An 18,513-nucleotide genomic window follows, 5' to 3' on the forward strand; every position below is an offset into this window, starting at 1 on the left:
GGGTGAAGCGTTCCAAGCAGGCGAGGGACATTATGGACCTCAAGGCCCAGGTGGCCCAGGTCCTGGAGCTCTTGGCAAAACAGGCACTGGTTGCCCCGGCCTCTGTCCAGGCCCCGTTGCATCCCCAATTACCAGGTGGTGCAAAAGGACACACTCTCCATAGCGGCCTCTGGGGAGGGGGCCTCCTCCTCCTCTGACATGCAGGTGGGCGAGACCCCTACTGAGGACAAACCTGGCTTTGAGGTGGCCTCAGAAGCCAGTGCCCCCCGTTGTCCAGCTCAGTTTTGGCACATATGGGACGCACTGCAGCCTTCCTGCAGGTCCCCTGGACACCAGCACCACGCCGGTCCGTTTTCCAGACACAGGCGATGCCTCCTCGCCCTCAGAAGCTCCCGGCCTTCTCAGATTTCATGGAGGAGGTACGCTTCTCCTGGGATCAATCCGCCTCAGGTTCTAGCGTGCTGGCTAGCTTGATCATGGCTCATAGACAGCTGTGGCTGTCACAAGCCAGAGTTCCTGATGCTGATAACGCCGCGCTGCTTGATGCGCCTATATCCCCAGGATATACCTTTGGGCCAGCTGTGGAGGAGATCTTACAGAGATCCCATCAGGAATGCGAGGCATCCTGGCAGGTAGTTGCGTTGCTCCCTCCCCGCGCTACCGCGTGGGGCAGGTCAAACTGCTGACGACCTTCTCAAACGCAGACTGTCACCAGAACAGTTCCAGTCCCCATGGCTCCGCTGGGTCATCTAGGCATCGCCTACATGGCACACCAGCAGCAAACAACTGGGCCCAACCGGCAGGCAGAGGGAATGCAGGACGTGGCCAGTCCACACACCAGCCTAACAGGAGGGGTTTTCAGGGCCAGTGCCCTAAACAGCCACCCCAAACTGCCCCGTCTCAGCCTCAGCAGCCTGAGCAGGGTCCCTGAAGGCTGACGGCCTCAGACCCCCTTTTCGGGACAACAGCTGCAGTACTGGCGCACTTGCACCTCAGACTCCTGGGTGCCTGCCACCGTGCAAAACAGTTACGTGCTTCAGTTTCGCTTCGGACCTCCTCCCTTTCGAGGCATCACAAATACTTTTGTGACAGACCCTCTCCAGGCCTCAGTACTTCAGAACGAAGTGGCCGCCTTGCTGTGCAAGCAAGTCATTCGTCTCAAGACCCCACCTCCCACAGAGAGGTGTACTACTCGAGGTATTTTCTGGTACCCAAAAAGGACGACGGCTTTTGCCCCATCTTAGAACTAAGGCTCCACCTAAATGCCAAACGCAACAGACACCGTCGGCTGACTGTGTCTCATGCATGCTCAGCACCCCTATGCTGGTGGCGGATGACCTCTCACCTGCGCGAAGGTGTGCGAATGGGAGTAGTGTTGAGCTGCCAAGTGGTGACAACAGATGCCCCCAACTTGGTATAGCGGTCTGGGAATGCAGAGGAGTACGCGGATCCTAGCCAGACTGCTGGACATCCCTGCACATAAATATGCTGGAGTTGCTCTCCACCACTTTCTCCCAGTGCTTCGTGGTACACATGTGTAGATCCGGATGGACAACACGACAGTATGTCAACCACCAGGGTGGCATATGTCAACCACCAGGGTGGCCTATGGTCCCCAGGGTTGCATCACATGGCCTTCATGCTATTGACATGGGCTCAGAGGAACTTGCTGTCCCTATGGGCGAGGCACATTCCCAGAGTGGTGAACAGGGCAGCGGACCTCCTCTCCAGGAGTGGTCCCCTTCTGTCAGAGTGGCGACTCCACCCTCAGGTAGTGGAGTGCATTTGGGAACGGTTTGGGAAGGCGCAGGTTGATCTCTTTGCCTCGACAGAGACGACACATTGCCCACTGTGGTACACCCTCCACCGCTTAGGCGGTCCACTCGGCGTAGACGCCCTGGCGCACGAATGGCCCAAAGCGTTTTTGTGCGCTTTCCCGTCTATACCGCCACACCCTGATGAAGGCTAGTTTTGCTGCTACGCTCTAATTTTTTGTTGTTCTTTTTGTGTATGCCATATTAATAAAGGTTTTTTAACCATCATTCTTCATGTTGAAGGAGTGCCTTGGATTTCAGTGATTTGTGGTTTAAATCCAGACCTTTTGGAGGTCACAGAACAATGGACTTGCAGATACATTTTTCACCTGTTTCGCTTCTAATAAAATGGAGGATTGTGTGTCAGTGGCTTTCTGGCATCAAAACTGAAATATGTTGCTGTCTTCACTTACAAACTGAAATGAACAGCTGCTTGTTTTTTTTTATCAAAAGGAGGAACTTATTTATAACAACTTACTGCACTGAACTCAACTTTTTGTTTCTGCACAGCTTTAGAACAGCTTTTTTATTATTATTATTTTACAAAGAGTCCACACCAGTTGTGTCCACTTTTCTTTTACAACCCTACCACTAAAATGGCCTGATAGCTTCAGCACTAACTGCAGTCCAAACATCTGATTGCTCGAAGCAGCCAGATCAGCAGTGGACAATCAGGGAGTAAGAGCAGTTTGTAGACTCCCAGACGGAGATGAAAGCACACCGAGGATGGATTAGACAGGGAATGGACTGTATTTAGTAGAACCATGTAGAATACAGTTCAGCAGAGGAGAGTCCAGGACCTGCAAACTGGTTTTAGCTTTTGAGTCACAGCAGATTACAGAACAGAGTAATATAAGGAGGGGAAATAAATTTGAAAAGAATTGCCAATTGAGAAACTACACCCTTGCTACACGATGGTAGTTTCTTTGTTTTTAAACATGCTGTTCTAATTTTTAATTTTGTTTTTGGATATGCCATATTACCTTCCAGCTGCCCTTAATTTTAGAACATAAGAACATAAGAAAGTTTACAGACGAGAGGAGGTCCATTTGGCCCATCTTGGTCATTTGGTTGTTAGTAGCTTATTGATCCCAGAATCTCATCAAGCAGCTTCTTAAAGGATCCCAGGGTGTCAGCTTCAACAACATTACTGGGGAGTTGGTTCCAGACCCTCACAATTCTCTGTGTAAAAAAGTGCCTCCTATTTTCTGTTCTGAATGCCCCTTTATCTAATCTCCATTTGTGACCCCTGGTCCTTGTTTCTTTTTTCAAGTCGAAAAAGTCCCCGAGAATTTTGAATGCTTGAATCAGATCACGCGTAGTCTTCTTTGTTCAAGACTGAACAGATTCAATTCTTTGAGCCTGTCTGCATATGACATGCCTTTTAAACCCGGGATAATTCTGGTCGCTCTTCTTTGCACTCATTCTAGTGCAGCAATATCCTTTTTGTAACGAGGTGACCAGAACTGAACACAATATTCTAGGTGAGGTCTTACTAATGTATTGTAAAGTTTTAACATTACTTCCCTTTGGCAATTTCCATGACTCAAAAAGGCCATTTTTTTTCTTCTTTCATTCTTAGCTCCCAAGTAAACATTATGGACAGTTTTCAAAACAATTTTTGCTTTACTTTTAACACTACACACGTTTCTGTTGTGGATATGATAAACGCGTATATCTGCTTTCAGTAATGTATTAAATTTAAATAGGATGTATTTTGTTGTTTTTGTGGATTAAGTGATATATTTTAAGATACGGTATTGTAATACTGTACATAATGATATGATTCTGAAAATTGCAACATAACAAACTGATGACTGCATCTGAACTGTAGTACATAATCATTTCCTTTATTCTGATTCCAAACATGGTGCTTTCTCAATGCATTCCATTATGATGTTGTACTGTCGAAACGGCCAAGAGACAGCTATGCTTTTTTAACACATACTGAAGTATTTCGGCCCTGAAAACTTTTGCATTTTTGTCATGAAAAAGACAACAGAGCACTGAACGCTATTAAAGAAAATCTTAGAAAGTTTATATGAGCCAACAGTCTGCGATAATCACACAATGACAACAGATATGATCACTTGAGTAAAGAGCATCTGAAGACCCTCAGTAAAATAAAAACTAAATCATGAAAACGAAAATAAATGTTTGGAATTGTGTTGTGACAATATTATCAGTTTGACAGCAAGCTGCAGACTGCACAGTAACTGCTCTTTGTTAAAGAGGAACACAAAATAGGGAAGTCATTATGTACAATATTACATTAGGCTACCGTAAATTAAAATATAGCACTTAATCCACAAAACCAGCGAAATACATCCTATGTATATTTGACTTGTGTGTGTGTGTGTGTGTGTGTTCTGTGGAACACTGGCAATCGTCTAACCTGGAAATAAATAAATAGAGTACCTGACAGCAGATATACGCGTTTATCATAGCAACAACATCAACGTGTGCTGCAGTAAAAGAAAGCAAATCATTGTTTTGAAAACTGTCTAAAATATTTACTAGGGGGCTAAGTATGAAAAAACTCAAGAAAAAAAAAGGCATTTTTGACATGGGAATTGCCAAAGTAATGCAGCAGCAGGAAGGTTAAAGGGGAACTCAAGTGTGTGTGTGTGTGTGTGTGTGTGCGTGCGTGTGTGTGCGTGCCTGCATGTGTGTCAGTGTGTGCGTGCGTGCGTGCGTGCGTGCGTGCGTGCGTGTGTGTGTGTGTGTGTCAGTGTGTGTGTGCGTGCGTGCGTGTGTGTTACTGTGACAGAGATTGAATGATTCTTGGTGTTAGATCTCCCTCCCGACCTGTGAGGCAGCTGCTAAAGGGAATGGAATACCCTGGAAATCAGCCATCTGGAAAGGGGGCAAAGCTACGGTATACAAACTCAATGACCCGGACGGGAACGACGTGGCCTCCGCGGATTGGAGGAGCGGATGCACTCGTTGACCAAGGGGTCATGGGTGACGTTATAAAAATGGGATGTAGTGATGTGATCTGTTCTTTTGTGAATGGTTATGTTAAATGACCAGAAGGAGAACCTGTGCTGCGAAAAGTGAGTGTTTTGTTTGTTTTTGTTTGTCATTAATAATACTGTCTGGACGGCTAACATGATCCGGAGCTGTCGTCAAAGGCCAGCACTAACACCACTGCACTTTTTTTTCACTAAAGAACTGTATTCACCACGAGCACTAGAGCACGCACTGTGGGCTGGTGTTTGTGTTTGTGTTCCGCGTGGTTATTATTTCGGGGCCAACCCGCAGATTACAAATAAACAATACATGCCGCTGTATTGCTTCATTACCATTGTTATTATTTACTGTTGTTTTGCCATCAGGCCATTGGATTTAAAAAAAAACATTAAACAACATTGCACAGGGGGCTCCCGAGTGGCGCATCCAGTAAAAGCGCTCTGCGTGGAGTGCAGGATGTGCCCTATAGCCTGGACGTCACCGGTTCGAGTCCATGCTATTCCACTGCCGACCGTGGATGGGAGCTCCCAGGGGGCACAACACAACTGGCCGAGCGTCTCCCGGGGGGGGAGGGTTTAGGTCGGTGTGGCAATGTGCCCCACCCCTGTGTGTATTTTTGTGTATTGTAGTTGCTGCACGGGATATAAATGGGTGTGTGTAGCACGAGTGATTTAAAATGTATAATTGTATTTTGGCACAGGGATTGCACTTCACTTCACGTGCATTTAAAGTACTTAATAATATGTGAGCACGGGGTTGCACAGATTAGTTCACATGCTTGGATTCAAGTGAATAATTAATTGGTAATTGAATCCCAGCACAACAGTATATATAGATGCACGTTTCATTCACTCGGGGTTGTGTGTTCGTGAGTGGAGAACGGGTGTGGAGAGAAGAATAAAAAAAGTAAGGGAATAAATACTAAACGTCGCAGCGTCTCAGTTTTAACCACAGTACTGCCCGTCTGCGTGTGTGTTTCTTTCCAGCCTGACATCACCCCTACAGCCAGCCTGTCACAGTCGGCCAGGGTGTTCTCGGCTCACCGCGCATTCGAATGATATTGATTCTTTCTTTTGGTTCATTTTGTATTTGCTTAGCTTAAATTATTTCACCGCTGCAGTTGTTTAGCAATTTCTCACCTGCTCAGTGCATTATTTATTTTTGGTTCATGGAGGTTGAAGAGAAAAAGGGGAAGCAAAAAAATGTAACTTGGTGCGTGACCCTAATCACACTTTATCTAAAGTCTCAGCAACTGTGCTTGTTTTAGCTACATCAGAAATAGCAGCTGCTCACTTCTGCAAAGTTGCATGCCAACCGCGTGAAGAAAGTTTTCTTGCTTTTCTGCAATGGTGCTCCGATGGGCAGGGATTGGAAGTATAGAGGTCTTACAAAAGGACACTGATTAAATGAATTACCTGCAGGGCTGCTGGATGTACAATCCCTTGTTTGTCCATTGTCTGTGTTCCCCTTCACAGTAGTGGTGGAAGGGGTGGTACTTGAGCGTGTGGCACGAGTTGTGGTGGGGGGTGGTTTCGGAGCTGAGAAAAGGAAAATAAGTGAAAATTATTACACTGTTTCTACTGCTTAACATTCCTCTAATTCAAAATAAATTAAACATATTATACCATTAGTGCAGAACTATGTAAAAGTAGTCTGTGGGTTTCAGTAGCGGCTTGTGACAAGTGGGGAGGCTAAACAACCAAACCAAACCCTGAGCAGCCTCTTGCCTTTACTTCATTTGAGGTCTGATTACACTGGGCACGGTAGCGGAAAGCAGAAAAAATGGAATGTATTGTTTTGAATGGGTGCAATTACACTGAGTGCGGAACGGAAAAGCAGCACAGCGGAAAACCACACGGGATAGAAACCAGAGCGATCTTTTAATAATACCGCGAGGCAAATTTCCATCTAGACCAATCAACTGAAGTTGTGTGACTTTATCTGCACTATATACAGTGAGAGATGGCGAACGAAAGACTGGTTTTCAGGGTGCAAAAATGCCCTCAACTGTCCCATCCAGATTATAAGGATACGCTAAAGAAGCAAGACACCTGGGACACCATAGCAGCCAAACTAGACATGTCAAGTAAAAATATTTGGATTTGAAGAGCAACAGAAAACATACATTATATAGTGAACTCTATGCCATAGCCATCCAAGCAAAACACTTCAAAGCTGAAAAAAGAGGTCTCAATAATGACGGGCTTCTTGCAGTATTTCATGGAGGTTTTTTGTACAGGTTTTTAAATTATATTGTCATAAAACTCTTGGATTCGCCTTGCCAGGTAAACAATTCAGTCATGCAATGCACACTTTTTTTTTTAAATAGACACACATAAAAATATAGCATTGTGACAGGAATGGAGAGTGGTGACATCAGGCCAGAGTCAGGAAGCAAAACACACAAGGTACTGCAGTCAAAAAGACGCGGTGTGTGCCGTTTTATTTAAATAATACAAAAATAAAAGGTTTTAACAAAAAGACATTGCTCACAGAGCCAAAACAAAAGAGTTAAACAAAACAAATATTGAACATAAAATAACAAAACCCAGGTCAGGCTGAACCTATCCGTTTTAGTTTCACTTTTATTTCTCTCTCGCTCCTTGCTCGCTCTCGTTCCTCCTCTGAACACCCACTACAAAACTCCCACCTTGAGTGCAGAGAGCTGCAGGCTTTTATGCAGGTGACCATCTCCCGATTAGCAACAATTACACAACTAATTCAACTCGGGAGATGGTCACCTACTGCATGAGGTTTTTAATTATTCCTGGCAGAATACAACAACAAAACATATGGCGCTTCACCAACAAATATATACATAAATAAATCATAACAATCATAATAATAATAAACCACAAATACAACAAAACAAATACAAAATAATAAACTGCACAGGGGCGGAGAGGGAGACCCCTGTCAATGTACAGGGCTCCTCGCCCTGTTACAAGCACACACAAAAATATTGAACCTTTATTTCTTGACATCCTGCATCAAATTCATTTTTTCTCAACATTAACATGTGATAATACTATATCACACGGTTTAGTGCTTACTGCTTTCCACTACCGCTCCCAGTGTAATCAGATCTTAACACAGAGACCGGCCTAATGAAAATGAACGATTTCAAACAGTAAATATTGACAACATGAAAAGTTTTCTTTAAGACAATGAAAACAAAGAGTCTATACAGTAAAGAAAACAAAATACGACGCAACACTGAAAATGAGACCCGATGTTAAAAATACCTTTGCCGGAATTGAATAGATACATGTAGTACAATACAAATACAATGTCTCCTGTAAATGCATATGCGGCACGCCCAGTCCAGTAAATAACAGACTTTGAGTGGTACAGGCTAGCCTACTTAGGGACATATAGCCAATATAAAAGCAGTATACTTGACAGACAGGGGTGATTGACAGAACTGCAAACGCAAGTCAAAAAGGAAGTTAGAAAGGCCAAGGGGGCTAAAACCAATTCCAAAATGTTTTTCCAGTATTATAACAGCAAGAGAACATTCAAAGAGGAGGTTAAATGTCTAAGAGATACAAATGGCAAAATCATAGATGAAGAAAAAAAATAGCAAATATATTAAATGATTACTTTTCACAAGTTTTTACAAAGGAGGATACGGACAACATGCTCCACATGTCGACCTGTTCCTATCCAGTTTTAAATAAATTTATCATAACAGAGGCAGAAGTATTAAAAGGACTAGGATCTCTTAAAATAAACAAATCCCCTGGGCTGGATGAGATCCTCCCAATAGTACCCAAAGAAATGAAAAAAGTTATTTACAAACTGCTAACCAAGATCATGCAACAGTCTCTTGACACAGGGGTTGTACCGACAGACTGGAAAATAGCAAACGTAATACCGATCCACAAAAAGGGAGACAAAACCGAACCAGGTAACTACAGACCAATAAGCCTGACTTCTATTATATGTAAACTTATAGAAACTATAATAATAATCTAAAATGGAAAATTACCTATATGGTAACAGCATCCTGGAAGACAGTCAGCATGGTTTTAGGAAAGGGAGATCGTGTCTAACTAACCTGCTTGATTTTTTTGAGGATGCAACATCGACAATGGATAATTGCAAAGCATACGACATGGTTTATTTAGATTTCCAGAAAGCTTTTGACAAAGTCCCACATAAAAGATTACTTCTCAAACTGAACGCAGTAGGGATTTAAGGAAATGCATGCACATGGATTAGGGAGTGGTTAACATGTAGAAAACAGAAAGTACTGATTAGAGGAGAAACCTCAAAATGGAGTGAGGTAACCAGTGGTGTATCACAGGGATCAGTATTAGGTCCTCTGCTATTCCTAATCTACATTAATGATTTAGATTCTGGTATAGTAAGCAAACTTGTTAAATTTGCAGACGACACAAAAATAGGAGTGGCAAACACTGTTGCAGCAGCAAAGGTCATTCAAAATGATCTAGACAGCATTCAGAACTGGGCAGACACATGGCAAATGACATTTAATAGAGAAAAGTATAAGGTAGTCCACGCAGGCAATAAAAATGTGCATTATAAATATCATATGGGAGATAGTGAAATTGAAGAAGGGAACTATGAAAAAGAACTAGGAGTTTATGTTGACTCAGAAATGTCTTCATCTAGATAATGTGGGGAAGCTACTAAAAAGGCCAACAAGATGCTCGGATATATAGTGAAAAGTGTTGAATTTAAATCAAGGGAAGTAATGTTGAAACTTTACAATGCATTAGTAAGACCTCATCTAGAATAGTGTGTTCAGTTCTGGTCACCTCATTACAAAAAGGATACTGCTGCTCTAGAAAGAGTGCAAAGAAGAACAACCAAAATTATCCCAGGTTTAAAAGGCATGTCGTATGCAGACAGGCTAAAATAATTGAATCTATTCAGTCTTGAACAAAGAAGACTACGCGGCAATCTGATTCAAGCATTCAGAATTATAAAAGGTATTGACAATGTCGACCCAGTGGACTTTTTCAACCTGAAAAAAAGAAACAAGGACCAGGGGTCACAAATGGAGATTAGATAAAGGGGCATTCAAAACAAAAAATAGGAGGCACTCTTTTACACAGAGAATTGTGAGGGTCTGGAACCAACTCCCCAGTAATGTTGTTGAAGCTGACACCCTGGGATCCTCCAAGAAGCTGCTTGATGAGATTCTGGGATCAATAAGCTACTAACAACCAAACGAGCAAGATGGGCCAAATGGCCTCCTCTTGTTTGTAAACTCTCTTATTTTCTAAGAAATATTGTAAACTAAATATGGTGTGATTGGCGTTTGTCCCCAGCTGCTGAATCAAATTATTATAATAATAACCCTCACCCCATACACACAAGAAATATATTTTTAACATATGGAATTATATTTATTGCAGAGCATTTTTCAGACCTTCCACCTGTAGTCTTCTGCTGTAACAGGGCCAGGAGCCCTGTACATGAAGAGGGGGCGGGGCAGAGCCCCCTCTTCATGTACAGGGGGGTACCCTTCATGTACGGGGTACCCCTCTGCCCCTGTGCAATTTATTATTTTGTATTTGTTTTGCTGTATTATTATTATGATGATTTATTATTTATATATATGACGGCATAGCCATGAGTTCTGTTATTGTTTTATTAAATATGACGGTGAGAAGCCCTAGCTTTTGTTTGGCAGTGAGGATGGGAAGCCCCATCCACAATTAAAGACCTCATGCAGAAGGTGGCCATCTCCCTATTAATGAATTCATTGTTTAATTTATTGCCAATGGGGAGATGGTCACCTGCATAAAAGCCTGCAGCTATCTGGAATTTGGGTGGGAGTACAGAGGAGAGTACGGGAGAGCGAGAGGAGAAAGGAAATCAAAAGTAAAATCAACCATTCTAGGAACAGTGACAGCAACTGCCCAGCCTGTCCTAGTATCATATTGTATTTTGTGTTTGTGACTTGTTTTTTACCTTTTTTATTTTGTTCTGTGAGCAGTGTGTGTGTTTTTTTTGTTAAAACCTGTTATTTTATTTGTGTTATTTTTGTTTAAATAAATGACGCACGCCGCGTCCTTTGCCCTGCAGTACTTGCTTCTTTGTTTTCTTCCTGCATCTGGCCTGACGTCACCACTCTGCCATCCCTGTCAGAACAGAGCATGTGCTTGATAACTGTATGAATAGGAGCCCACACAAGGCCAGATGCATCAGTTGTGTTAATCTGCTGAACAATGCAGAGCATTGATATACTATTGTGTAAAATTATACTTTGAATATATTCAAAATATGTTTAAGCAAACACATTGTAAATATGAAAATATTCCAGACCCATCAGCTATGTGCATCTAATGAACAATGCAGAGTATTTTTCAGACCTTCCATTGAGAAACTACCTGCAGCCTGCATAGATGCTGTATCTTTGAACAGTAATGAACTGCTGAGGATCTGTCCAAACGCATTACACATGTCCTGCAGTCATCCTCTTGTGTGTCCTAAAGCTCATTGACAGAGGAAACGCAGCACGACCCAAACTTGTGGTTTATTGATAAATCAACTGAAACACAACCGAGACCTGCACAAGCCAAGGTACAGAGGAAGAAGCTCATCTGATAAAGAAAAGCATAGTTAAGAGAGAGGGGGTTTGATTGGAACAATATGAAGTTAATAAGTAAGGTTCAGGAGGCAGACACCAATCTTCACGTCTCTAATTTAAATAATTAAATTTCCACATCAGCAATTCAAACCTGTAGCACTATAAATACTCTGCTCACTTACCCTTGGTCTTCGTTTCGATTCATTCGTAATCATAACCCACCACCTTCCCCATCTCCACCTCTTTAAATTTAGGGTTATCTCCTATTGGGAGGTGTCTCTGCCTCGTCCATACGGCCAGCCAGTGAGTCCTCAACCAAGTTAGGTTTGATGCCAAATGAATGTATAACAATGTCATTCTGTGTATTGTTTCCTCAGTTCATCTCATACTGTATTTGCTTAACTTCCTTACTGTATTTCACAGTTGCAGGTGTTTATCAATTCCTCACCTCCTCAGAGAATTATTTTTTTTTTGGTTTACACGTATTGAATAGAAAAGGGGGAAGCAAAGTTGGTGCGTGACGGTAATCACACTATCTAAAGTCTCAGCAACTGTGATGGTTTTAACTACATCAGAAATAGCAACTGTGCTCATTTCTGCAAAGTTGCATGCAAAGTGCTTGAAGAAAATGACTGGCTTTTCTGCAATGGTGCTTCTTCAAGTTAAAGTGAATTATAAGAAGCAGTTTAGAGGAGTTGTGAAGTGCAATTTAAAAATGAGGAGAGTGGGGGAGAGACAGGAAACGAGAGGAGGGGGAGACAAATAATACTGCATATAATAGCAGATAGTTAATGGCAGAACAGTAATTATTAAGATACTCTACCCTTATATTTAACTAATTTACAGGATTTCTAACAATTAAAAGAAAGCACTATCTGTACATAATGTATATTTAAAGTAAATGACTGTGGCAAAGTGCCCCCCCTGTGTGTGTTATATGTTACGTGTTGTGTGTAAATGTTGGTGTATAGGCATTGGTACACGGGATATAAGCGGTCTGTGTTTCACGTGTGTGTAAATTGTGTATTTGTATTTAGGCACGGGGATGGCACATCACATCACGTGCAAGTAAAAAGTAATATGTGAGCACGGGGAATTGCACTTTAATTAATTCACGTGCAGTTGTACCGAGATTCCAATTGAATGATTGACTAGCAATCGAATCTCGGTACAACTGCATAAAAGCTGCATGTTTTCACTCACTGGGGGTTGGTGTTCGGTGAGTGGAGAACGGGTTAGGAGACGGAGGGTATTTAAAAGTAATAATAGTAAAAGAAGCTCACCGTGTTTGTCTGTGTAGTTCGTTTTGTCTGTCTGTTTATTTTGGCGTGTAGTGCCGTGTCCTGTTTTGTGTTCTGTTTGGTAAACCTTTTTATTTTGTTAATAAACGCTGAGTGCAGCCATTGCACTCAGCTCAGCATCACCACCGTCTCTGTCTGTGTGTTTCTCTCTGGTCTGAGTTCCTCCCTGCAGCCATCTTTGTCACACGTGGTGTCAGAACCGGGACAACAGCGCCTCCAGGGCTCAGGCCAGAGCGGGAACCGCAGTTTTTTTTTTGTGGAAAAGTAAATTAAAAAAAAAAAAAAAAAAAAAAAATGGAAGGCTGGAACTGGAAAGATGGCTGCAGGGAGGAACTCAGACCAGAGAGAAACACACAGACAGAGACGGTGGTGATGCTGAGCTGAGTGCAATGGCTGCACTCAGCGTTTATTAACAAAATAAAAAGGTTTACCAAACAGAACACAAAACAGGACACGGCACTACACGCCAAAATAAACAGACAGACAAAACGAACTACACAGACAAACACGGTGAGCTTCTTTTACTATTATTACTTTTAAATACCCTCCGTCTCCTAACCCGTTCTCCACTCACCGAACACCAACCCCCAGTGAGTGAAAACATGCAGCTTTTATGCAGTTGTACCGAGATTCGATTGCTAGTCAATCATTCAATTGGAATCTCGGTACAACTGCACGTGAATTAATTAAAGTGCAATTCCCCGTGCTCACATATTACTTTTTACTTGCACGTGATGTGATGTGCCATCCCCGTGCCTAAATACAAATATACAATTTACACACACGTGAAACACAGACCGCTTATATCCCGTGTACCAATGCCTATACACCAACATTTACACACAACACGTAACATATAACACACACAGGGGGGGCACTTTGCCACAATGACATATCAATAGTTTACAATATACAGTACAAATTAAATGTGTTCCAGAACACTGTAAATAAGAAGTATTGCCATCATGCAGCCAAGATAGCACCTATTCCAAAAGACATGACTGCAAGGTGTGTGGAAGCTTGTAGATTGTTATACTTAAGGTTGAAAATCCTTCAGGATCGCATGGGTTAAATCTGTAACCAAGTCTGCTCTGTCACTTTAGAGAGTCATGTACTTGGATGCACCTGCCAACTGAGCATCTCATATCAAAGTGCGGCAGATGAGCTGTCTTGCACATCTGAAACTAACATGTAGTTTTTCTAAGTAACACATAAAATGTTAATCATTTTTTTGCTCACTGCTCTCACATGTTTGCTAGATGGGTGATTTTGTGTTCAGCTCCTCTCATTATATTGCTTTCATCAATATTCCAAAAAATGTGTCTCCATCTATGGATTTTGCTATAACTTAGTCATTAGGGTGAGTTATTATTACAATGATCTTGATTACATACCTTTATTGACAGTCACTTCCACTTTAGTGTATTTGTCTTTAGACCAATTTATATCAACTCCACAGTAATATGTCCCGGCATCTTCTAGTGTCAGCTCTGTGATGGACACAGTGAAGACTCTCGCTGGCCGGTTATCGTACAGAGAGAATCTCCCCTCAGTAACGAGGGTCTCAGACTCGCCACTTCTGATTACATCACTGCATGATGGCCAGGAACCATGACACAGGTACTTTTTATTCTCCACATACTCAGGTTTATATGTGCAATCAATCTTTACATTTTCACCTTCAATCCCATTTACTAGAAATCCTTCATCTGACTTCACAGAACCTAAAACTGATATAAAGAGACAACAAATGAGATGCTAATACAAATACTGAAATTCATGTGAGAACAGAATCAGAAACATGTTTAAAATAATATAACAGCCAAACTATAGAAAAGCCCTCAGTCTTCTAAACCAGTGCTTCTCAACTCCAGTCCTGGAGACCCGCTGTGTCTATTAGTTTGTGTTCCAGCCGAGCCCTCAGTTACTTAATACAACCCTTATTGCAACTATTAATGTGGCTAATTAGAGCTTTTAGAGATTATATATATATATATATATATATATATATATATATATATATATATATATATATATATATATATATATATATATATATATTTTTTTTTTAACAATTAAAGATTTTAAATTGGGGGGATTGGGGGCCCTGAAAGGCATTGATCAATACACAAAGAAACCCAATCACTGACTGAATGAGAACAGGATCAAACTGAGCAGGACTCCCTACCTGATACAGGAAATCATCATGAGTGCGGTGTTGAGCATTACAGAAGACATCTATCACAGTAAAGCACTATAAACTCACACTGACACTCACGCGTTCATCTATCACAGTAAAGCACTATAAACTCACACTGACACTCACGCGTTCATCTATCACAGTAAAGCACTATAAACTCACACTGACACTCACGCGTTCATCTATCACAGTAAAGCACTATAAACTCACACTGACACTCACGCGTTCATCTATCACAGTAAAGCACTATAAACTCACACTGACACTCACGCGTTCATCTGTCACAGTAAAGCACTATAAACTCACACTGACACTCACGCGTTCATCTATCACAGTAAAGCACTATAAACTCACACTGACACTCACGCGTTCATCTATCACAGTAAAGCACTATAAACTCACACTGACACTCACGCGTTCATCTATCACAGTAAAGCACTATAAACTCACACTGACACTCACGCGTTCATCTATCACAGTAAAGCACTATAAACTCACACTGACACTCACGCGTTCATCTATCACAGTAAAGCACTATAAACTCACACTGACACGCGTTCATCGATCACAGTAAAGCACTATAAACTCACACTGACACTCACGCGTTCATCTATCACAGTAAAGCACTATAAACTCACACCGACACTCGCGTTCATCTATCACAGTAAAGCACTATAAACTCACACTGACACTCACGCGTTCATCTATCACAGTAAAGCACTATAAACTCACACTGACACTCACGCGTTCATCTATCACAGTAAAGCACTATAAACTCACACTGACACTCACGCGTTCATCTATCACAGTAAAGCACTATAAACTCACACTGACACTCACGCGTTCATCTATCACAGTAAAGCACTATAAACTCACACCGACACTCACGCGTTCATCTATCACAGTAAAGCACTATAAACTCACACCGACCCTCACGCGTTCATCTATCACAGTAAAGCACTATAAACTCACACTGACACTCACGCGTTCATCTATCACAGTAAAGCACTATAAACACACACTGACACTCACGCGTTCATCTATCACAGTAAAGCACTATAAACTCACACTGACACTCACGCGTTCATCTATCACAGTAAAGCACTATAAACTCACACTGACACTCACGCGTTCATCTATCACAGTAAAGCACTATAAACTCACACCGACACTCACGCGTTCATCTATCACAGTAAAGCACTATAAACTCACACTGACACTCACGCGTTCATCTATCACAGTAAAGCACTATAAACTCACACTGACACTCACGCGTTCATCTATCACAGTAAAGCACTATAAACTCACACCGACACTCACGCGTTCATCTATCACAGTAAAGCACTATAAACTCACACTGACACTCACGCGTTCATCTATCACAGTAAAGCACTATAAACTCACACTGACACTCACGCGTTCATCTATCACAGTAAAGCACTATAAACTCACACTGACACTCACGCGTTCATCTATCACAGTAAAGCACTATAAACTCACACTGACACTCACGCGTTCATCTATCACAGTAAAGCACTATAAACTCACACTGACACTCACGCGCTCATCTATCACAGTAAAGCACTATAAACTCACACTGACACTCACGCGTTCATCTATCACAGTAAAGCACTATAAAATCACACTGACACTCACGCGTTCATCTATCACAGTAAAGCACTATAAACACACCGAGACTCACGCGTTCATCTATCACAGTAAAGCACTATAATCTCACACCGACACTCACGCGTTCATCTATCACAGTAAAGCACTATAAACTCACACTGACACTCACGCGCTCATCTATCACAGTAAAGCACTATAAACTCACACCGACACTCACGCGTTCATCTATCACAGTAAAGCACTATAAACTCACACTGACACTCACGCGCTCATCTATCACAGTAAAGCACTATAAACTCACACTGACACTCACGCGTTCATCTATCACAGTAAAGCACTATAAACACACCGAGACTCACGCGTTCATCTATCACAGTAAAGCACTATAAACTCACACTGACACTCACGCGTTCATCTATCACAGTAAAGCACTATAAACTCACACTGACACGCGTTCATCTGTCACAGTAAAGCACTATAAACACACACTGACATGCACGCGTTCATCTATCACAGTAAAGCACTATAAACTCACACTGACACGCGTTCATCTGTCACAGTAAAGCACTATAAACTCACACTGACACTCACGCATTCATAATAGTGAACATATTCTAAATAGTCATTGCATACAGTTTAGAGAAGATTGCCAGTTATGTGTTACTGTATACAGAATCATTCAGAACAGATTACATGTAATCCAGGTTAGAGAATCACAGTGCTGTCAACAGTTTCCTGAAACTCAGACCTGTTCAAATCAACCTTCTTTAATAAGTAGTTGACAACAATTAAACACTCTTTACTGAATCAGCAAATCACAAAAACATACCTGTAATAAGACAGATGGTGACTTCAACAATGTCTTTCATCTTTAGATACTGAGCAGATCTGCTCCCCCTTTGCTTTTACACTGGGCAAAGATACTTCCCTTTTCAGAATGTCACAGGAAATGACTGACCTTCTGTATTCTATAAATGGGCATGTGTACAACTTCACCACACCAAAGTGTGAAACACACCAAAACACTGCATGCAAAGCAGACATGTCACTAGAGCAGGGCTGCACAACTCTGCTGCATGATCCCTCGGCTGCATGTACTCTCGTTTTAACTGGATTCAGGCATTTGTGGTAAGTAACTGCACAGGGCTTCAATTAATTATTTTGATCCTGGCTGGGAAAACATAGCATTCTATTATTGTATTTATTGTTGGAAATGTAGAAAACCTCCAGTTTAACCGGGTCTGATGGACTGTTTTTTCTCCAAAGCAGAAAAATATACAATAAAATTGTTTGGTTTTTTTTAAAATAAAAAAATAAAAATTGTTTTTTCCACGTTTTATCGGGTCCGGTTTATAAGCGGGATAACACACTCCAGGGCCTGTGGGTTGTGTTGCATTAACACACGGCTTTGCTTCGTGCCTCTGCATTAGAGCCTCCTGTTGATCCAGTAATTTAGGCACAGCTGGAATAGACACCAGCAGACACAGGGCGACCCCAGGTCCAGGATTGAGCGCCACTGATACACAGCAGTGCTTCTCAACTCCAGCCCCTGTGTCTGCTGGTTTCTGTTCAAACTGAGCTCTCAGAAACAAAGGGTGGAAGTAAACTCTTTATTTTAAATGTATCTCCCCCCATTGTGACAGGTAATGGTCACTAGTGGCCAGTATTGAGTTTGATTTGTTTTATTTTCTTGTTTCCTAGTTATGGGTAGAGGAATTGGTTAAGACTGCTGGTTCAATTTCGTAATGAGGGACCCAGCTGTAGCCTCTATAAGGAGCAAACTGAAAGACAAAGGCTTGCTGTGTGTTTTCTGGGTAAAGGCTGTGTAGGGAGGATGGGAAATCTCAGTTTAAAAGACCTGAGTGCCTTTCTATAGTTTGTTATTATTTGTTTTTTAAATCTTTCTAATTCTGTTGAATTTCAATATTTGTCTTAGCATCTAATGTGTTGTATCTATATACCAGTTTTATTATTATTATTTATTTCTTAGCAGATACCCTTATCCACATATCACATTATTTTTTAAATACA

General features: G+C 41.7%; 1 protein-coding gene across 3 annotated transcripts in view; it reads right to left on the reverse strand.

Moving 5' to 3' along the window:
* The window catches only part of LOC117395185 (CMRF35-like molecule 8), a 32,544-nt gene extending 15,159 nt beyond the window's left edge, over positions 1 to 17,385 (reverse strand). For all 3 annotated transcript variants that reach the window (XM_059006144.1, XM_059006143.1, XM_059006142.1), the window contains exons 1-3: positions 17,312 to 17,385; positions 14,048 to 14,383; positions 6,203 to 6,325 (exon numbers count right to left, since the gene is read on the reverse strand). In XM_059006144.1, the coding sequence (XP_058862127.1) occupies positions 6,203 to 6,325; positions 14,048 to 14,383; positions 17,312 to 17,351 (499 nt within the window). In that variant the 5' untranslated portion in view covers positions 17,352 to 17,385. The remainder of the gene's footprint in view (positions 1 to 6,202; positions 6,326 to 14,047; positions 14,384 to 17,311) is intronic.
* Positions 17,386 to 18,513: the final 1,128 nt, after the last annotated feature.

The sequence above is a fragment of the Acipenser ruthenus genome, chromosome 32, assembly GCF_902713425.1.
Source record: "Acipenser ruthenus chromosome 32, fAciRut3.2 maternal haplotype, whole genome shotgun sequence".
In the NCBI taxonomy this organism is placed as follows: Eukaryota; Metazoa; Chordata; class Actinopteri; order Acipenseriformes; family Acipenseridae; genus Acipenser; species Acipenser ruthenus.